We start from the raw sequence: 24385 nt of genomic DNA, 5'->3' as shown, positions 1-24385 counted from the left end.
CCGGTCTGGGGTTAGGGTAACTAATTTGTTTAGAAATAACACTATACCGGTCTGGGGTTAGGGTAACTAATTTGTTTAGAAATAACCATAAGAAATATAGCCTATATATATATATATATATATTATTTGGTTGTATTTTATCTTACAAATAAAGACAAGAGAATAGTGAGTTTTAAACAAGAAAAGGGTAGAACATTTAAGTATTATTTATGTACAATTGAGAGGGGAAAATATATCGATGTTCTTTACGGTGAGCTTTCGGTCCAACATTTTAAAATGAAGAATAATAGCAGGCACCTTTGATTTTATTTATTTTTACCATGTGTACTACAGTATCCGACCATTGTAACATACATAATATTAATTTCAAATAGATTATTATGTTTACGAAATTGGTATATTGGAGGATGAATGGGTGTTCAGGGTGTGGATGCGGTTGAATTACCGCTTAGAGGGCAAACTGAGGATATCCCGGCGATATCCCGAGGAAATAATGGAAAGTACGTATCATACAACAGACGGTGGGGGCGTGAAGCGTAGTAATATTCAAACCATCAAAGCGGAACAGTGTTGTGAGTAGTATATATAAATCCAACCACGGTATGTGTACACTAGTAACAGTGTGAACTCAAGGTAAACACCTAAACTGGAAGAAAGAGGGATATACTGACATACCACGAGGAAGATTATATTATATATATAAATATAGCATTAGAAAGGAACCTTACTTTGTAGCTGAATAAATAACACGATGCAGGCTTACACAAAAGGATTATTGTTCTTACACATTATTGTGTTAAGTTGTCACGCATCACATTTTCGTGGGGCATACATTACCTATGAACCAGGGAATAATCCTGATGAGGTAAGTAATAATAATCGCTGCTAACTACAACTATTGTGACGTCCAATGTACTGCTATGAGTATTTTCGAGATACAAACTTTAAAGACCTAGATCGATGCATTCATTATTATAAGTTTAAGCAGATCATTTATTTTTATTGTATTCTTTTTATATTAAAAACCCCTACTAACTATTTACACAGGTATAATGACTGCATTTTTTATTACTTGCAATATGAGTAACTGTTTTATTTACACTATTTGTTGGAACATTGGCCGTATCTTAGTTAATCGTATTCTGTTTTCTATTAAAAAGTATCTTGTGTATACTTATATATAATTCAAATTAACATGGCCGTTGTATCGTTGTATACAATTACGCATTCGCTTACTGTATTACTAACTATATGAATTAATCAAGATTTATTCAGGTGAATAGTGAATTAAGTGATGGCAAGATGAGATCACTTAATGTATATGCCACGGCCCGCACGGTTTCGATGTTTTACCTCAAACTATAACTGCCTACAGTCTGACAGAGTATACGATTTTTTTATATATTTCTTATCCAATTCACTCAAATCAATACAAAATAATGCAACCTTCAAAATAAAACTTAAAGAATATTTTAATAATGAACAGCTTGGAATATCAGTTTAATTAAGATATTTTTTAATATTGTTTTTTGATGTTATCTTGTCTTATATGTATTTTCTTGTTTTTCCATTTTTACTGCGTCCAACTTAATGATATATTGTACTTAGGCCCAACCACTCACTTTTTTCATTTTTTTTTTTTTTTTTTTTTTTTTTTTTTTAAATATATTTAGGCAAATTGCCAAGGATAACCATAAGCAAATTCAATCACTATCCTTCTTAAGTTAATACGGATTGGACCCCATTGGAAATAAGTTTACTTTTATTTGTCGACTTAATGGGTTATCCTGGTATTATTTTTGTACATTGTATATTTTAACTTTCTTGTATGAATATCGTATAAAATCAATCAATCAATCCGACTTAATAAATAATTCATGATTCAAGATCTAGGTAGTATTGCAAATATTTATAATAAATGAAGAAAAAATAGCACTATATCGGTATGAGGTTAACGTAAATTTGTTTCGAAATAATCAAGAAGACAGGCATGTTTGATTCGATGTTTTACCTCAAACAAACAGAGTATACGCTTTATTTATATTCCTTCCAACTTAATAATACAAACGGCTAGACCTACTTGACATAATGTCTGTCAATAATATATTGTTGAACTATTAATACCGAGACAGAGTATCCCGTTAATTATGTGTATGAATGTTTTAAAAAATGTTTCCATTCGAACATATCCTATTATAAGTATTCATATCATCTATTTATATCGGTATGTTAATCAGGCCTATCATTTAATATTACTACTCTATCATAGTTTTTGCGATTATTAAGCTACATTCACTGTTCCGTTTCACGGAACGGAAGACGAAGAAAAAATCTTGTACATTGCTTTGTCTTCTGTTTCACGGAACGGAAGACGAAGAATAAATCTTGTACATTGCTTTGTCTTCTGTTTCACGGAACGGAAGACGAAGAAAAAATCTTGTACATTGCTTCGTCTTCTGTTTCCATTAAACGGAAACTATGTGGACGTAGAGGTAGAGAATTACGGCTTTAATTTTATATATTATTATCATTTCATTAATTAGTCATTTTGTTTAAATTATGAGTTATTATTGGTGTTTAGACAACCGGGATAAATGTTGGCAACACATTAAAGCTACTATCTATTGATAAAAAAATGTAAAAACTCTTTGTATACGATGAGAATCCTTTTACTACGAAGTACGGTGAACTTTAACTTTACTATATGATGTTAGATGAATGATTAGGCTAAAAGGAAACAACTTATCTAAAGTTCTCAAGGTTTAAAACCTTCGCCAAAAAAGATGTACGCTTACTCATCTAATAACCTCTGTTGTAATTAAAGTTTCCATAAAATGGCTGCTGTAGTAGACAAAGAATCCAATTTCATCTTTGCATGACCAATGTATGTTGAGGCATAATAGTTTGAAACCAGTACATAAACCGCAATCAAGATTAAAACAGCCATTTATATCAAGACAAAGATAATTTATCTTTCTTGATCTTTGGAATCTACTTCAATTAATTTTAATGAATTCATATCGTTTAGTACGTTAACTTAATTGCATAGTTTGCATATAGACTGACATTTAGCACGGTATTTACCAATCCTATTTTATTATTCAAGATCCATATAAGGTAAACATTATTTTAGATCATTAGATTAACAGATCTACATATGAATGCAAACATGAATTTATCATCAATCAATATCGAATTTTAAAACATTACTTATTAATTATTATACAGTACAAATGTGTAAACATCCCAATTCATAACTTGCCTATAGTATGTCTAATATTAGTAATGCGTGGTCTTGCAATATAGTATTATGGCTAATATTGGTAAGTCCGATGCTTGGTCTTTGTCAATATAGTTTATAATATAGTTTTTGGTCTGAAAAGTGGAATGGATATTAAGTAGATGATTGAATCTCACCACAATCATAGTATGCAATGCGATGTAGCACCATAGGATACCTGTTACGGATAATTACCAAATCACATATTACTAATCGAATATGCTATATACACGTTAATATTGCATTTTATAAAATATATCGGCCCCTGCGTTAATTACGTCCAGATGACAAGTTTATTGAAAGTAGTGATTTTGTCTTATTATAATGTAATTATTTAATGGAAGAGCTACATACACATGAATTATGATGATTAACTAACCACTGCGAGGGCCGTGTATATAATACCATTTTGTCACCACAAACAGGCGTTTCCATCTCAACAGGTGGTATTCTGTTTATTTCAAATTTACTAAAAGTTGACATTTCATATAATATGTAAAATAATACTAGCGTGACCAATACATAGGCCTACATTTCAATATTAAGCGTAGAAATTATTCTATTTCGCCAAATAAAATGTTTATTTATTTAAATGTTAAACAATATTAGGCCTAGTGGTTATTTCTATATAAACTTTATAATAAAATCAAGACAAACTGTATGTTTTAGTTATAGCTATGTGTATGATTATAAATAATCTTGTATTGATTTTTAATGACTGGAATCAATATGATGACGACTGTATGAATATTTGAATCACTATTGTTTTTTAACATGACATGACATGACATGACATGACATAACATGACATTTTACAATGAACGTTTTTACTTAACTTATTTATTATAGACAATTACAATATACTATTTTAAAATTTGTATTGTAGTTTGTTGCATGACAGGGTGGTTTTTTTTTAACTTTTGCTTTTCCTCTACACCCCATATACAAATATGTGTAATTAATTTAAAAACAATAATAATAGGCCTATAAATAAGTTTCACTAATCTTATATTTTGACAGATTCGAGTTTCGTATCGTGTTTCGTGGCGAAGAGACAACCGACCACACGACGAGTGTACACAAGAGGCAATTGATTCACGAACAAAACTTTGGGGAGAATCTTATTTAGAATGTGAAACATGTACTGAAGCAAAGATTCGATTAAAATACCAATGTACGGATTTGAGTTTGGAAGAAAACTGGATTACAGGAATCGGTACACATACATTTAAATTAAAAAAAGGAATGGATAAATCCTTTCAAATGAAGTAAGTTAAACATATTTATTATTAAACGATTATTCTCAAATTACTTAGTATAAAGTACAAATACGTCAGAGTAGGGCAAAACATCTGATAATTACTCAACTCCCTGACACAAAAACTCAACCGACAAGCTGAAAGATCCTACTATATAACAAGTTGACTTTCAGAAACTGTAAAAGTCTAGATCAATCAGAAACATCCCGCAATTACCCTTATCAGTAATGTACTATTCGACATTCAACATATTACGGTATGACAATAATGGAACTTGGACTTGTCTCAAGACTAGTTAACAAATCTGTAACTAATCATGAAAAAATGACATTAAAATGTTTCATTAGATAGATAACTTAATAGGAAGGAAACAAATTAAGAGCACACTTAAAACGAAAGATTGCCTGGTGGAAAAGCAGATATTACCTGATTTCCTAAAAAAAAAGACACAGTTTCCAAGTCTATATTAGTATTAAACCCACAAAACTGTATAGTGATGATTTACAAATGTTTAATCTTGATAAGATATACCTAATTTGGCAACTTATTCCTCTCTTTTTAAAATTATTAGTTAATTATGCTGTTGTTTTCAAATATTTTATACTGTAATCTCATTTAAAGTTTATGAACATAAATGTGTTCTGGGAATTTACATTTGGTCTAATTGAAAATCAGAGTAAGACCTCCCAAGTAATTATGAACCCCAACGAAAGGGCAGACAATACGAATCAAAGTCTTACCCCAGGGATGGTGATCAACTTTCGATAAGTAGAACTACTCACCTTACAAACTCCATCAGTTTCACTACTTACTGCACTACCCTACTTTTTACTACTCAATAACTAATTTTTTAAAGGTTTGTTGTTAAATTGTAATAATTTATGGATATCCAAAAAACATCTTTTTTCAATATATTGGAATTTTGCATCAAGGAGGATGTAGAATGTGTTTTTTTATTCTCTCGGAGAAAAATTAAAAGAATGTGTTTTGGCAATCTTGTTACTATTGGCTAATCCTAGTCTACGTAGAATCGCTAATTAAAGTAGTAATGGTATTGTACATAAAGTGTGTTCACAAGATACTGGATTTACACACGTGCACAAATATTGCTTTCTTTATATTTAAGATCATCGACCATTGTTTGTTTGGATTTTTTGGTACATTTTGTGTGCGGCGTCCCGTTGGCATTTGTAATACAACCTCAACCCAAGGGCGTCTTTTAATGACCATGGGGCGCTTTTCAAAAGACTCTGGGGTGCTTTTAGTAGTTCGCGCATAATTGCAACATCCGATTTTAATATAAATGTTTGGGTTGTCATGGTATTAAAAGTTTAGTGAACATAAGAGAATGTTTTAACATTAAAAATGTGTTAATAGGCCTATATACGAGTAACTATATTAAAACAAATGTGATTCGAACAAGGGGGCCTATAATCCATCAGAAATTTTACAAGAAATATTTATTTCAATGCATTCTCTTGGAACTTAAACGCAATACCGAGGGTAATTATTACTGTAGTAAGAAAATTACGATTTGGTTATACTAAAATATTATGTGCTTTGCCTGATGCAGCACTTCACAAAAGAAATTTGGCTGTGAGAGTTTGTACCAGACTGTTAAATAAGTCTCTATAAGTTTATTGTATTCGAATTATGTTATATCAGCCAAGCCCATTGATTTATAATAATCCAAGCCTAATATGAAAGAAAATTTAAATCGGTTTTCATATTATTACATTAGGACTACCAATGGACTATTTTCGTTATATCTTGTTTATTACAACAGGCCACAAAGTATTCCATAACTTGTCCATGCATAATTTTGTCGAAACAGTAGTGACGAAAACAGCGTGCTGACAGGTAGTTAGAAATAGTTGAAATGAATAGACCCATTCTTGATTCATGCCTGTATGTCTGCTACATCACTTGTATGACATTCCATCATGTAGCAGAGTTGAGACAAACCCCTTGCGGCGGCTTACCTTTTACACTACCTGCGTCTAATAACTTGTGAATAAGCGAAACAAAACAACCTATCGCGTGTTAACTTCTAACACCAGGCCGTAGGCCTCCCGCCTGGGTTTTGTTGTTCTTTTAAATAAAACGTTTTCCTAACCCTGTTCATCTAGGAACATTGGCCTATATGTATTTAATTTGTAAATACTTTTTTGTTACTTCCGATTTGTTTGTTTCAAAAGACAACCTTACAGTCTCTTCCCGAAAGTTCACGGACAAAAGCAGTATTGTCTAAGCCTATTTACTTTGATAAAGTCCACTGATTTCTAAGTTTTGCTTTTATCTGTTAAAGAATACTTGATGGTATTTGATATTTGGGACCCATTAGACCGACATTGATAACTTGACCAGTCACACACAATGACACACGACCAAATTACCTGTAGCAAAGTCTGTATTATTAATATAAAAACTGCTGACAGTTTCCTGAATATTTTGAATTTAACACACAACAACAACAGATATACCAATTGAATCCTAATTCTTTCCATTGAATAGAGATTCTCGTGACGTTTAAACCAAGGCAATAATTACATTAACTTCTGTAAGATGATGCATACATTCAATGTCATTTGCACATATGGTAAATTTACATTTTGATCATTTAACTTATTCAGGTTCGTTGATTGCTGTTGGATTGAACTTGAGAATTTCGGTGATGCAATAGGCTGGTCAATTGTACCACGTATAAATCTGAATCCACGACCGGACAATGGTTTACTAAACTCCTCTCCCGTGACGTCTATGCTGCCAATAATAAGGATTCCGAAGGGTTGTGACAGACAAATCACTGTCCCAGGTAATATGCCTACATTTATTTTCATGTTTGAAATTCATTTACATTTTAATTTAGATTATTTCGATAATTATACTGTTTTTGTTTTTAATAAATTCAGTAATTGATCCTAATGAAGATGATGTACGATGTCGTTGGCCAAAAGAGGCATTAGGTGAATGTATACCAAAAAATAACAGACGACAAGATGAGGTTGCTTGTGATCAACCTGACAAATTTCAACTTGACGAGGTAAAATATAAAATGTTATCATTCATATAGAGAATTGCAATTATTTTGTGAAAAATTACTTCAGTTTACTCCATTACGACAGTATTAATTATTAATACATTATTCAAAATACGACACACCGTATTAACTATTATTACTAGATATATTGATAGCAGATTGATTTACTAAAGAATATTTTAAATTATTTAAAAAGGTATTAAGTGATATTTACTAAGCATACTTTATGGCCCGAAGAGAATATAGGTGACAAACCTGTGGTTAAAATTGTAATAATTGACAGGGATCGAGGTGCATTTTATATTGTATTCAATTATGGAGTATAATAATGCACTAAATAGACGCACAAGACCATAAGTATATCATAATCCTTCCTTGTATAATAATGCACTAAATAGACGCACAAGACCATAAGTATATCATAATCCTTCCTTGTATAATAATGCACTAAATAGACGCACAAGACCATAAAGTATATCATAATCCTTCCTTGTATAATAATGCACTAAATAGACGCACAAGACCATAAAGTATATCATAATCCTTCCTTTGAATAACACGCATAGCGGAGAAGCCCATCAGCCTTCATTAGAAAAGTTCACATTCATTTTGATTCGCTTTAACTGTATTTTGTGTCTTTTGTGTGTAAACTGACTTTGGGGTTGGGTCAACCGGCTCAGCTACAGTAATAATAATAGTTCACTTAGCCTAATCTCCCCAATTTCATTTTGTTTGTTATGTATAATTATACTGAAATAGACCGAATAAATAATGAAGTAAAAATGAAATGAGGGTTATCCAATGACAAATAATTAAGGGAATGATACATTTCTAATGTTGGTATCTAAGAGGCTTCGACGTACATTCCAAAATGGCACAAGTTATTGATTCATATAAAAATGATCAATATTACTATCCGAGGATGATGTCACAGTGAAATTAAACTCTGGATTTGGAGGTCTGAAACTGTTTACCAATAAACGCCAATATATAGCCATTTATCAAACTGTTTACATTGACCACGAGTAGGTCAGTAACAAGTTCAAATCACCGCATATTTTACAGTCAAGAAGTATACACAAACAGTCGAGCAGCAAAGTGCTCATTTAACCGTTAAAACGCTGTTTTTTAACTGCGCAGGTCACTGAGCGTCGCCAAGTTATAGTGACTTCCGGTTCGCTTTTCACTTCGCGGCAAGCATTTTGCATGGGAATACCCTTACAAATCTGCTGCAATTTCCACCATCCGGGTTAAATTATATCTTTCTATATTTGGAAATTGTTACTCCTAATATGGAAGATTATTCCCGCCACAAAATTTTGGTATAAATAGCCCAGGAAATGACGACAGAGCTTATTGAAGAAAAAAGTGCAGATGGAGGTGTTGGTTGAGGTAGGCTACATGATTTATTTGTTTGGTTTCGTAGGGAATCCGGCACTTTTCTCATCAGCACGGAACCTTTATAAAAACTTAGTGGTTGGTTATTAGGTTATTAATCTATCTTTTCTGAAAGTTTAAGCTTGGTTCAGCTTGTGGGACGGATTCAATATCCGTTCAAAGCTGGGGATATATTCTAAGCAGACTCCATCTTGGATTCTTATGTTTAGTACAGGCCGTGTGGTTGAGTAATTTCAATCCTTCAAAATCACTATGTGCAATCCGTTTTTAAACCAGTTAATATACCAAAATATGTTATTAGTAGCTTTATTATTTTGGATTTGGTGCTAGTTTGGTAAATATTGCAATATAATTGTAGATTATTTGGTTGTAAAAAAATGTACCCAACTTGTATTATCTAGGCCTAGGCTAGCCCATTTGACGGAAACCCAGTGCTATTTGTAGAGGGATAGAGAGGGCCGCAGGCTAGTTTTTAGTGGCATACCGCCGACTTATTATAATCAATGTGAAGCCATATTATGTTTAAAATGTTGAATCTATATCCACTGAATTATGGATATATATCGTCGGATATTTAAAGAAAGTCCTAGGCCTAGACCTTTTAATTTATTTAATTAATTTAGGACTATATTACGGGAAATTCTTTGCCAAAGAAAAGAAAATATGTTGTGGCTGTTGGAGGTTTGTAATGACAATAATGTAGCCTAGGCTAGGAAGGACTGTAGGTAGGATGAGGTAATTTGGATGGTCGTACATAGTATGATATTTATATATACAGTATAGTAGTAGTGATCATGGCGACACAATTTAGGATGACTAAAGTTGACATTAAAATTATTTAACTATGAATAGCTCATTATTGGTGTTTTTTTTCTTTCAGGTTTCTAAGAATAAACTATCCGACTTGTGATTCATCTTGTGCTGCAAAAACAATCCTATTTTGATATTTGTAAATTGATGTACGTAACAGATGTCTTTAAAAATAAAAAAATAAATAAAAATGTTTATTATCGCGATGATTTAACTCAAATATTGACATATAACTTGATATTTTAGCCTGAGCAAGATAGTTTGATAGGCATATTTTACTTCGATGTAAACAAGATATTACATGTTATACTGTATGTAAAATACTTTTGTGTAAATAAAATTATTTAATGGTGGTTAATTTATTAACTTTTTAATTTGTTTGTTAGTTATATGATGTTATACTACTGTATTAATTATTTAGTTAGTAACCAAAGTGGAGTGGATTCGTGGCAGTTGCAACTTGACTGTAATATGCATATATATAATAATATGTACTTCTTGGATAAAGTTAAAGGAAAATAAGCAATAATAAAAATTAAATATTTATTTTGCCATAAAGAAAGCAAAAACTAAACATACAGTACTATATGTACAGTAATACCATGGATCTATAGGTCCATGGTAATACATACTGTAGTATTGAGCACCAGTAGCAGAGACGTCTGGACAATCGAATATAATCGTTATCAGCTGTCTGGGTACCCAAGGCTAGTGCTAGAAAATGGCGAAAATTCGTGTATTCATTCGCCGTCAGCGAAATGAATCCGGCACTTTTCTCATCAGAAGCAAATCAACAAATCCTTTTATCAGTTTGTTTTGATATATAATCTGGATAATATATATTAAAATGGCCTTGGTTCAAGCATGTTTAACGGGTAAAATCAGATTTTTTCCTACCTAGGCCCCTTAGCACTGCGGTACCCTACGCCGTGTGGGGGAACCGATCTCGGCAGTATTTCTTAAGTAGCCTATCTTTCGTAAACTCCTTAGTTGAATTTTATTAATATAAATTTAATTGTATGAATATGCTATTTAAATGTTATTGAACATTTTTTTGCTGCATTTTGTAATTCCGCACTACTTGCTTTATCGCGATTCCAAGATGGCGGCAATTCAAATTTTGATTTGGTAATAATTCGCGAGGTCAACCACTTTGCTGCCCGACTGCAAATTATATAACAGGCAACCATGCATATTCTATGCACGAGATAAAGTCATTCATCTAAAAATACATATACTTAATAATGAAACGATACAGTGCTTGATGCCACATACACTTTATAGAAAGTAAATGTAACCATTCCGAACTAAAAATTACTGATGTTAATATTTCGGTTAATTACAAATTTTTTTTTTGAATCAAGATATTTCCCTGGCTAATAATAAAGTACCATGGTTTAGGTTTAACGTATTCCATAAGTTCAAGCTTTATCTAAAATTCCAATGCACAAAATAGTTATAATGATCATTGTTAGAGTGCCGTATCAACCGTCTTTGTTGGTTTCAACAATTCAAGTATATGAAATTGAGGATACATGTACTGTATTTTCCTATTCTTCATTCTAATCAAAGGTATGCGGTAAAATTACATTTTAATAATAGACTTTTAGTAAAGCAATTCATTTAATAAAATGCATTGTGTATTTATATGTATTGAATTAGACTACCATCTATATTTTGTGCAATACAAAGGGGAAATCAAGTGATGTCGCTGCTTTATTATTTGCATCAAGGGGATATTTTCGATACAACTCTGAATTGTCTAATGTTAATTGATTTAAATGTAATCGTAAAAATATGTCTAGTGACAAACCACACGTAATCGACATAAATGGTCTGTTCCAGATAAACATACAACAATTGTTTAATTGTAATGTTATTATTAGGCATCATGTATTGTTCTGATGACCCTCTTGCCTTTTCTTATTTTTTTTCTTTTTTTTTTGTGGGGCGGGATGGGGGTTAATCGTCGTTTGAATTTTGTATTTATTTTTTAAAATGTTTATTTTTACTTGTAATTTTCACACAATCTGTCAATCTGTTAAATCCATCAGTATTTTTTAAATAAAGAGATATGTAATTGTGTGTATATTTCAAATAAATGAAGTAAAAGTAATTTCCTTTGTATGTTTTTTATAGATGCGATGTAAACTAACTTTCGATGCATCAGGTGATATAGGATGGTACGCTGCTGCTGTCATGATTGAAGACTTTGCCGTAGATTACCCGGATGATGCTCTCAGTGCTGTTCCTCTACAATTCCTCGTCAACGTTTTTGATTCAGGTAGGCTCCGATTCATACTCAATTTTTTTATTATTTTGAATAAAAAATGTGATGAAAAACAAATTATTATAACTCATAATATTGTTGAGTTTATGAGTAGTAGGAGTATAGTTTAAGGGTTGATTTTGAAAGGTCGATCACTCTCTATATATATCAACACAAGTCCATTACAAACTGAACACCCGGTGAGGAGTAGTCACGTATAGGAATTTATGAGAGAGAAACTGATTGTGTGATAATAATTTTTTTTAAACAAGTTTCAATCAACAAGAAATTAGTAGAGAAGCCATGAATACAGCGGCGAGATACAAATCTCTATTTTTTTAACATTATAGATGGAACGTGACGCTAGCGTACAGCGCTGTACTCTTCACTCCATCACGTAACTATTGAAAATATTAAACGGTTACATTCAATTGGTTACATTCAATTGGTTACACGAAGAACATTATATGTTACATGGATCATACAACTTTCAATTGGTTACACGAAGAACATTATGTTACATGGATCATACAACTTCATAAGACAATTACTGCATCATGGCAATATGTATTTCCTTCCTTTTCATTGCGTAGATGACATGATGATGTTTATCCGTTACGTCCGTATGATCTAGGCCCTATTACTGTACAGTAGGTCAAAATGAAATCGAAACTGAGGATACTGATGTTTATGTATGTTTACAAATGACACATTATGCCGTAGCAAATGCTTGTGAATAATTGTTAAACGATGATTTTTTTGGTGTTGTGTCGTCGCATAATAAAATAATTTCCTTCATCAACATAACTCCTTCGCGCTGTATCATCAATTACCTGATTTATTTATCGTACAAAAGCGTTTGCCAGACATGTTGCATGGATCGCTGAATTTCTTAATGAATTGATCGGGTTTATAAAGATAAAATGTAAAATTATCTTATAAGACTGTTTTAGTTATATCTATACAAATCTTTCTCAAAGCATAGCTAAACCATGTCAACTTTCCGTAATGTTTATTAGCCAAATGAACATGAAATGTGGTTGAATTCTTGTCCATTTCTAATTTATACATTCGTTGTCATCGCCAATTGTTACAAATTATTGGTGGGTAATCATTTTTAATAACTGGATAGTTTGACATTGACATTGGTTATAATTATGAAGTGACTATACTAACCACCGATCAGTGATTCTTCTATGATTGAAATCATGATGTGCTATTATTGCTATAATTTTCTATTTATAATAATCAATGTGTATACATACATTGTTCAAATTACGATGTGAACACTGATAACGAATATTTTCTCTTACGGTTCAATAAAATAAAGTAAAAACTTTTTTTCACGTGGTAAGAATAAAAGATAACATTCCAAGTGGCTTCCTTTATTTGGGAAACTTTTGACAGCGTGATTTACTAAGCCATAACCAGGGGCCCTATTGGAAGGTTTACATGTACGTGACTTCATAATTGGTGTGCCAGTCGTAAACTATTGAGACGTGGCAGCTAAATCAACTTGCCAAGAATTCTTGAAAGCCGTTAACAGCATAACCCTTGAAAGGAGGTTCAATACAACAAAATCAATATATTAATTTGTGATCACGTATGACTTATTTTATTATGGCGTTTATTAGAACAACCAGTAGGCCAATTCACTAACCAAATGATAAATGTTAGGTTTTTATTCTATTTTTTTATAGTTTATATAGTTTAAAGTAAAATAAACATGTATGTGTTATTCCTGCTAAATGTTTATAATGGTTCAAATTCACCTAGACCCCAACGAACCAAAAGACTGTCAAACTGTCACTACAAACCTAAAGCCCTACATCTGCTTAACGATGGTACTTTCTAAACTTGTATACTGTACTTGGCCTTTTCGGCATCATCAATCTAATAATGAGTTCTATTTTCAGAATCAAACTGTGATGTATTTCCAGTGTTCATCGAGCCAAATGCCCTCAGTGCCTGCTATGTTGTTTCAGTAGGGGAGACTTTTAGTACCCAGCTTATTGCACGAAGTAGTAGGCCTGATATAAGGTGAGAAATATCAGTATTATTATTTGGATAGAGACAAAATAACAAGTGTTCCTAAACTAAGTACATTTTTGGGGCGTTTTAATGTTTTAATGCATCGTGCCGTGCATACTGATGGTGTTGAATTGATAGACACGGTAGTTAATACCAATGGACCATAATCATTATAGAATTGTCAACAAGTTCAAATAAGTAAAACAAATACTGGTTTCATTTATGTGTTTCGTAATATTAAACTTGTGTAGCATTAAGGAGATTCAAACCATCTCTCCTGTTGGAATGAGGAAATCTTCTTTAGCAAAACTACCCGGATCTAAAACCGACTATTTTGTGAATGTGACGTGGACACCGAGCCCAGACCAAGTAGGAGAGAAGATTCTATGTTATTATGCCACAGACAGCAAGAAGTAAGTTATTACATTCAATAATATTCATTGAAATCAATAATGTGATAAATATTTCATTACTGTAATTCAACTAATCCACAATAATATCTGAGAGTTGGCCATGCAATGAAAGTAATTACAGATTAATCTGGTATGCCCCATTAAATTTGTGCTTTCGTTTGAAATATAGTGAACGACATTGTTTTACATGGAAATCGCGAAACAAACAACTAATACGGCATTTTCTCTAACTGTTTTTTAGCAAAGTAATAGCTCAATAATATCATTGTTTGACACACAAAAGATGCCGAATACCACCGGTATATGAAAGAGGATTTAGTACTTAAGCTTTAAATTCTGACCTATTTAAAATTACCCGACAGTGATGAGGGAGACATACATACCTATCAAAACTTAATTCGTCGTTTTGTGAATCGTCGTTTTGTGAAAACATGAACGCTACACTCTGGATTGGCATCATTATTATATCTCAATTTAACTATTTTCAGAATGTCAAGTGACCAAACGTGTATGTCTCTAGTAATTATAAGTAAGTATGTTTATACGTTTGGCCTAATTTAAACATTGAGACATGATAGCCTACTACCAATAGATGCACTGATTATGTTTAAATAACATAAAACTGACTCCAAAAACTCGTTATATAGTTTATATTATATAACACCTAAATAAATTTGATTGGACGAATGTGGATCACATTGCGTGCAATAGTACGCAATATTAAACGATCGTTATGTTATATACCAGACAAATATTAGTAATGATGTATTATTCATAAATAGGTGAAATGGTAGAAGTAAACCCGATGTTATCAGACCCATCCCCGCTTTCAACAATATCAGCAAGAAAGAGTGAAATTACAATTACCTTTAACGAAAATGTAAGTACAGTAGTTTTAAAATAATTCATTGGTTATAACTTACTAAAATAAATGTGTTGACACAATTCTAAACATAAGACACATTTCAATTTTATCAACAGATAACAACTGATACAGCTCCGGCTGCCGTGAAAATCTTTAAACGTTCTGGAAAATATTTATTAGATATTGAACCAGCGACATCCGACTTAGTAAGATTTCCAATTGATAATCCTAAAGCCATGATTATCTCAACTGAAGGAGTCGAGTTTAGAGGAAACAAGAAATACTTTGTACAAGTGTTTCCAACTGCGAGTCGTTATAGCAGAATTAACAGTAAATGTGTAGCGGTTGGTACTTGGTCTTGGATGTTCTACACAGGTACGTACACACATTAAGTACATGCTTACAATACAATAAACTTTAAGTCCAAATAAATTGTCTCAAAGTTAACAAGATAATGAAACGTGATGAAGGAGATGCAACAGTAGCAAAAGCCTGACAAGATACGTTCTTACTTTAGAATGGCCAAACTATTTTTTTCTTATATCGAGAACTGCATCTTCCAAATAATAATAATATCTGTATTTACTGCAAAAAAAAAGAGAATAATTGAGTGAAAGTGTAAACAATACTTTCGGTATTGATTGCCATTTTTATGGGGCTCAAAACAGTCAATTTTGTTGTTATTGTGAGGAGATATATTATGTTTAATCCCTAATCACAGTATTGTACAGTAAGTATAGTAAGCCTACTTATTATATTGAAAGCATGCACAATTTATAAATATTACAGAAAGCGACGTACTTAATCTGTTTTCATTATTTTAATGGATTCAGGAATTTAGTTATTGACGGTTTTATCAGAAATAAACCCTTCTTTTAATAGGACCTGAATACTGCTTAAAAAGCCCTTGTCAAAACGAAGCTATCTGCGTTGAGTTAGAAGATGGTTATGAATGTGAGTGCGTACCTGGTTACCAGGGTAACAACTGTGAAGAAGGTAACTACAAATTATAATCTTTACCTTAACTTAAACCTTCTTTACTTGATTTTGACTTATTAGTAATAGTCGTAATAGTAGCAGTCTTGGTTATTTTAAATGATTGAAAATGGATTCTAGATTAATACGGTAAAACCATCATCATGTGACGAACTAGGATTGTTTTTAATGTCAGCCATGGTGGTGGATCTGTCGCCGGTTTCGTGCAGTTTCGGGGTCTTTTCGATGCACTCACAAATGACCAAGTTATAATAATGAAACAAATAAATATTTTAATTTAATGGCATCTCTAGAAATCAATGAATGCGAGTCTTCTCCGTGTCTGAATGGAGGTGAATGTTCTGACAACATCGATTCCTATTCTTGCTCCTGTTTACCAGGCTTCACTGGTGGCAATTGTGAGACAGGTAAGGACAACCAAAGATAAGCTATAAACCTAAATACTGTACAGGTAAGGACAACCAAAGATAATCTATAAACCTAAATACTGTACAGGTAAGGACAACCAAAGATAAGCTATAAACTAAATACTGTACAGGTAAGGACAACCAAAGATAAGCTATAAACTAAATACTGTACAGGTGAGGACAACCAAAGATAAGCTATAAACCTAAATACTGTACGTTACTTGCTTGTTCTTTAAAAAAAAAATAAATTTACCAAGTTCGAAACCGCCAAAGCAAAATAAAAGTACATTATACAATATGTTTACAATTAAATCTATTTACAATTATATTAAATAGGTTATGAACTTTATCGTTGAATACTTTTAACATAAGGTATTGATTGTTGTTCTTTTAGAAAATGACGAATGTTGGTCACTTCCGTGTTTACATGGAGCTAGTTGTATTGATCGAGTTGATAGCTTTGAATGTAAATGCACTGACGGATTTATTGGCCCACTCTGTGAATCTGGTTTGTAATCATTTTTATATTTATATAATTTAAATTTTCAATTTAATTTCATTTATTTCCACAATAATAACATACATACAGGATAATAAATGCAATGAAGTAATCATGTGGGGGAAGAGTCATATTACGTTAGAAAGACTGTGAAATAACTGTATTTCCAAATGTTTTTGATAAAACAATATGGACCATGCCATTAAAGGATTTAAATTGAAAAAAAGAAATCATTAATAAATAATTTTTTTCTCAAATCAGAAGTGAACGAATGTGACTCAAGTCCATGTGAAAATGGTTATTGCGTGGATCTTCCGGGAGCTTTTATGTGTTTTTGCAATGCCGGGTATGACGGAGATTTGTGTGAAATTGGTTAGTATTTGTGTTTTTATTTATAGTATTATGAATCAAATCTAGAGAGTAACCGAAAGTGCTAAATACGTGGGCCAAATACAAATAATAACAGAAATTATAAATTTTTTACTGAAATAATTAATATAATACTGTAATTAATATTGACAATTGTCGGAATAGTTTGTCATACATCAATACAATTACAACCAAGGGATTCGTTCAGGTCCATTTCTCTTCAACAGTACGCTATCCAGCGTTTTGTGTTTGCTTCACTGAATAAAAGGTGCCGCCTCTTAGACGGCAAACAAGCGTGTGTCTTGTTAAACACTTGAATGACATGATACCAATACTGTATATTGGAATGTTTGTTATATAACGCCTACAGAAGAAAAACACTTTTGTTAATATTACTCATTAATTACCGTATTAAAGTTAAAGTCAATTTTTAAAAGAAGCGATTGAAAGTCTAAGTGCATGACAAATTATATAGAATCTATTTAGGTTACAAAAGTTTGTGTTTTAATTTCGTTTAGACGTTGATGAATGCGCTTCAGCACCGTGTAAAAATGGGGCTAGTTGTATCGACAAGGAATATCACTACCAATGTCAATGTGTACCTGGATTTAGCGGTTACCATTGCGAAACAAGTAAGAACATGATTACTGTAAATTACATTGCCTTGATGTTGAATTAAAGTTAACCAAAGCTCGTTATTTTAAACATCCTACAAGTTAAGTACTATGGTGTTTTCCCTAAACATGAACGTTTTATTCTCAAAATTAACAGATATAAATGAGTGCGATTCTTCTCCATGCCTGAATGGAGGTAAATGTTCAGACGAAATTAATGGATTTTTTTGTCAGTGTATTAAAGGATATGCCCAGCCTAACTGCGAAATAGGTAAATACAAGGTTTAATACTGTATATACATATATTTATTCCATATCACAACAAAATGTACGATACAAGTATTTATGTGTATTCATTTTATATGTATTAAAGTATCTATATGTAAATTTTATAGAAATCAATGAGTGTGAATCAAATCCTTGTCAGAACTCAGGGCAGTGCATTGATAAATTGAACTCTTTCAAATGCAAATGTGATTATGGATTTAAAGGCAAGCTGTGCCAGAATGGTAAGTCGATGTTTTATAGATACTAACTGTTGTACAGATATTGACTGCTTAAAGATGGGACAAATGTAATGGATGTCGTAAGGCAATAATAACTGTAGTGGATCTGGTCATCCACACTCTTGTGTAATTAAATGGTTTTGAACAATAAATTGTCAAACTGTATTATAGCATAACAACCGACTTTAAACAATGGATATTGTTTTATCAACAGATCGAAATGAATGTTACTTATCACCATGTGAACATGGAGGTACATGTGTCAATACGTTTGGAAGTTATGAGTGTAACTGTCACTCTGGGTTCACTGGAAAGAATTGTGAATTAAGTAAGTACAACATACTTTTATAGAAACGGTAGAAGGAAATCACATTATATAAACAAATAATTATATTATACACATTTGAGTTAATTGACAAAAATGTTCATTGATTTTCCAGATGAAGACGACTGCGTATCCACTCCTTGCTTAAATGGTGCTACCTGCACAGATAAGATTGGTGGCGTCACTTGCGAGTGTGGCGCGGGTTACGAGGGAGAATTTTGTGAATCAGGTAATTTAATTTATTTCGGAAAATTCATCCATATATCAATAAACGTACAAGCGGAAAAGAAAAAGAAAATTCGCAAACTCTAAGCTTAAAAATATAGGATACTTCTTTATCTACAATACATTTTTGAGTTATGGAGCACATGTTTGCAAACACAAGCAACAAGAATATTACAACTATTCAACATACGTTGCATAAAACCATGGATAGATTTTCGCATATACTCATAAAAGGAAGGGATACCATGTAATGAAACTCCATAGATGGCCACTTGCGTAAATTGAACGGGAATGACGCAATAATGCTGATACACGTACGTGACGCACAGTGTTTACTGTATTCAATTATGAATGTTGAAAAGAGGAAGCCTTAATTGTAGAAAAGGGGAAAATGCCTCGCCATCCTTTAATTCAGATAAAATCAATAGACTTCCCATTTTGATATACGGATATCGATATTAAATAAAGTTATTTTTGTAGATATTAACGAATGTTCTAACAATGTGTGTAAGCATGGAGGGACGTGTACGGACCTGGTCAATGGTTTTGTATGTCACTGTATGATGGGGTACACTGGAGCTGCATGCGAGACTGGTAAGTGCTTGGTTATTGAACAAAAAGTGCTTCACAAAAAACTTAAATGAAATCACCTATACAGCTAATGATTCTACTGTATGAATCTAAACATACTTGTATTATTACAGATGTTGATGAATGTACGTCTGAACCGTGTCAAAATGGAGCTATTTGTGTAAACCAAGTACATTCATATTCCTGTGTATGTGCACCTGGATTTGAGGGACCAAACTGTGAAACTGGTAATGCTTTGATTATTATTCACTGATTGTGCGTAGCGTAGACATTTGAAGAGGCCTATTTGAATAAAGAGTTTAGGATGAACAATCATTGTTATTGTATAGAATAGGAGTGACAATAACACATTATGTTTGTCTTTTCGTTTTAGACCTTGATGAATGTTTGTCTAACCCATGTATGTATGAAGGAGTATGTAAAGATAGGCCGAATGGATTTGAATGTATTTGCCCATACTACCGCACTGGTCGACATTGTGAATCCTGTAAGTACACCTACACATTATATTCAATGCTTTAGGTATAATATTATAAATACTGTTAAAACACGCCTATAACAATAGTAGATTATTGGACACTAACGCTTTACACATTTCTTACTAGATGTAATCACTGGTTATGGAGACGTACTGGCTGCAGAACTACAGGAGCCTGGAGTGGTACATGCAACTCCACCTAGTGGCGAGGTTCATGCTGCTGAAGCTCATTGTATGGAGACGTATATGATTATTTATATTTCAAAGATATTTGTTGGTGATTTAATCCCTCAAGAGGTCACGCTCACGGACTTAAGTTGCGTTGGAACGCGTCACAATGCGACGCACATCAGTATCGGAACAGCATATGGGAAGTGTGGAACAGTAGCTGATGTAAGTTGGATTCTAACGTGGTTCCCACTAGCGACGCAACGTAACACAACCTACGCAACGTAAACAATGCTCTTCCAATAATTGTGTTTGTCCCCGCCTGCGTGAAATAAAACCTGCGATTTTTGCAGCACTGTTGCGTCGTCGGTTCCCACTTCTGATTACGCAATACATCACGTTGCGTCAATACGTCACTGCGTTGCGTTCTAGTGGGAACCACGCTTTACCAGTTTTAATGAAGTGCACTTTCTGAGAACATTACAAATATAAAATGTTTATAAATTATTTAATCTACAGGAAAAGGGAACACATGTCATATTCCGAAATGAAGTTCATCTGCGACACGAACCTAAGAAAAACGGAATTTCACTGCCGAGTGCAATCCATATCGAGTGCATTATGGGAAGCAATGCAGACATATCAGTCAATTACATTCCGCAAGTAGATAATGTAATTGTTAACGAGAGAGGTTATGGAAACTTAGATTTTGGCTTGAATATGTACCGCGATTCTTCATACCGATATACCAAAGATGAATTTCCGGCAGATATCGCAGTCAATGATCGGATATATTTTGGAACCCGATTATTCTCTCGACCACAGTTACAGCTGTTTATTGAAACATGTGTAGCGTGCCCATCGTCTACTAAAGAAGCATCTGCAACATACACTTTCATTGAAAATGGGTATGTTTTTTCTTCTCTTTTGTGGCGTAAACACCACTTTTATTCACATTAAAATTCAAATGGGTAAGTTTGAAATGTATTAATAATGGCAATGCAGAATGAATTTCACTGTCATCCGCGCGCATATATTAACTTTGTGTCGTTATTATTGCGAATTTCATGTCACAAGGCAATAACACGTATGGTATTCAAATTAAGAGAATGCGTTGGTAGGTAACGCAAAGTTATAATGATTTAAATTATACAATTTCAGATGCAGCCTTGATCCAACGTTACAGTTTCATACATCACCTTCAACAACAGAAGTCCGTTTCTCAATCGAAGCACTATCGTTTGTAGACTTCGATGTAGAAGCTATGGTATGTACATGTTTACTTGGCTATGCTTGATGCTTGGTTCCCACTAGGACGTAACGCAAGGACGCAAACGAGTTGACAAAATGACAGTCGAATAAATCCATCGCTTGTGATTGGTCAAATCCCTTACATTGCGTTACGTCGTTGTGTTGCGTCTCTAGTGGGAACCAAGCATTAATAATGCAATATTTAAAATGAATTTTACATTGTATTAGCTATCTTATTTCATATTTAATATCTTATGTTTTAATTATCTAATGAAAATAGGTGTACATACACTGCCAAGTAAAACTATGTGATATGAAGAATGTTAGTAGCACATGCGTACCAGACTGTTCAGGTCAAGAGAATACTGGACCTAAAATACAGAAACGGTCAGTACAACTGGATACAGATAAAACACTGAAATCAAGAGGAGGTATAAGGCTCAAGAGAAATATTAAAGGTAAAACAATGTATTTAATTGATAAATAATGATTTAGGCCTATAATATTATAAAAAAAGATTCCAAATGTTCTTGACAATTCTGAATTACTGTGGGTACATTTTGTTACATTATTATAATGAATTTAATAATTAATGTTTTTTGATAACTTTGAATTTGTATAATGTTTTTGTTTGTGCAATTTTATCATTGAGCAGGATCCCAATGGGAATACGTTTCTTTTGGAATTTGCTATCAGAGTTTTGTGCTACATTTTAATTTTAAAATTTAATTTTGAATATTTTTATCATTTGTATAAAATGTGACGCTGATTCGTGTATTTTATGTATTAACACATCAGCTCTGGACAGAGAAAATGTTGATGAATGAAAAAAGTGACATTGGAACGCGATTCGCGCTACCGAATTATGAGAGAGAAATAGTTTGTACATTAAAACAATATGACTAATTTGTATTTTGTTTTCATTGCAGATACTAAAGACTCATCCAGTAGTGCAGTTGTGTTTGGTCTCTCGCTCACAATTGTATTCCTCGTTGCTGTCATCGTTGGATTACTTTTAATTGGTAATGTTTACATTAGAAAATCGACAATGAAATATGTCGAAAGCGACAAATCATGAAAATGAAAAGACAATACGTAATAATAAAGTATGAGTACATGAGGCAATGTTGTTTTATAATAGTTATTTATAATATGTGTATATTGTTATATTGATTCCCAAAGGGAAACTAGTTGATATGAGATATTAATAGATGATAACATGTGCCTTCTATGAAATACATACAGATTACGTCAAGTGTGTCGTCATAACTGTGTTCCATTAGTCAAAGTGTGTAATAAAATATAAATTGTTTTAATACACGAAGGATTGTTGTTCAGATGTCTATTTAGAATACTGTTTGATACATTGATGGCAGTAATTGGCAAACCTAAGTTAATTAATAGACATACTAAGTTTTGTATGAATAAGTTATGCTTTTTTTATAATGGCTTTATCTTAATGTAGAACATTGTATAAACCATGCGTATAAATACCAAAAGTGGATTTAAAAAAACGTTTGAAATATTGACATAATCGATGTATATAAAACATGATGATGAACATGGACACGTCCTATACATTGGGTATAAACCGGGAACAAAGCATATGTTACAATCCCATGAGGGCCTGTGATCATCGCTAATTTATTGGGTAGGTTTAACGTGACAGACGAGCATAATACAGTGAGAGCTGCAGCAGTAGAGTGTCAATCATTATAAAGGAAAGTTGGTTAAAAGTTAATTAAAAGATATATCGTAATTACATGTGTATTATGCAGGAGATCCACTTTTGACTGCATTAGAACCGAGTAATCTTATGCCAGAAAAACAAATATCGTTAGCTTACATAACGTACTACGAAGTTCATTAATTTATTTAATAATAATATTTTTTAACAAAATATGTTATGCCAACAACTTTATTATACGATTTTATTATAAAATATTTTTATTACAATCAGGTTGATCGGTAATTTTACATTAAATATGTATAGTTTAATATTATTCCATTGTTGTATTAATAAATAAAATAATGTATATAGCCTAAGTCAAGCAGAATTAGACAATGATGTGTTTTGATATTTCACGACCTGACATGATATGACCTTAATTATTCTAAACAAGGCAGTATACATGGCTTCAGTCGCGTGCTCAAGTTAGTGTTGACTGACCAACCGACCGACATAGTGAGCTGTAGAGTCGCGTTGCACGCACGCGACTAAAAACGGATTGTTGATTATGGTACATTTTGGTACTTCAGAATGAGGCCTTTACTTGTTTAAATTATTACTATATTTACCCTCCTGTTATTGGCGAATTTCTTTTTGCTGTTGGTTTGGTTTGGAAATAAAATTTAAAAAATATAGCACACCTTTGCCAAATCAACTAAATTCAAAACTCCCTCTCCTAAAGCACCTAATTAAAATCATGATTAATGTTCATAGTGGTAAAGTGAATGACGATAAAGTACAACAAATTGTCCCCTTAAGAGTAATGTTCCCTGAATAGGTGTTTCCACGGGAAAAACAAAAATGAATGTAACAAAATGAAAAATACCTGTAATTGAAAAAAAAAACTTGTTGCGGTTACATT

General features: G+C 32.5%; 1 protein-coding gene across 1 annotated transcript; it reads left to right on the top strand.

Annotated features, from left to right (window-relative positions):
* Window positions 1–607: 607 nt before the first annotated feature.
* LOC140041142 (uncharacterized) lies at window positions 608–23366 on the top strand. Its single transcript, XM_072087562.1, has 27 exons — window positions 608–865; window positions 4301–4548; window positions 7173–7354; window positions 7452–7582; window positions 11927–12071; window positions 13973–14096; window positions 14339–14500; window positions 14989–15029; window positions 15283–15380; window positions 15482–15740; window positions 16248–16361; window positions 16655–16768; window positions 17163–17276; window positions 17529–17639; window positions 18155–18268; window positions 18408–18521; window positions 18646–18759; window positions 18971–19084; window positions 19197–19310; window positions 19787–19900; window positions 20011–20124; window positions 20271–20384; window positions 20503–20768; window positions 21063–21451; window positions 21705–21810; window positions 22075–22252; window positions 22724–23366. The coding sequence occupies exons 1-27, from the start codon at window positions 752–754 to the stop codon at window positions 22870–22872; spliced, it is 3957 nt and encodes a 1318-aa protein (XP_071943663.1). The 5' UTR covers window positions 608–751; the 3' UTR covers window positions 22873–23366.
* Window positions 23367–24385: the final 1019 nt, after the last annotated feature.

This window comes from Antedon mediterranea, chromosome 2, assembly GCF_964355755.1.
Source record: "Antedon mediterranea chromosome 2, ecAntMedi1.1, whole genome shotgun sequence".
In the NCBI taxonomy this organism is placed as follows: domain Eukaryota; kingdom Metazoa; phylum Echinodermata; class Crinoidea; order Comatulida; family Antedonidae; genus Antedon; species Antedon mediterranea.
This window is presented reverse-complemented; position numbering and strand designations above follow the sequence as displayed.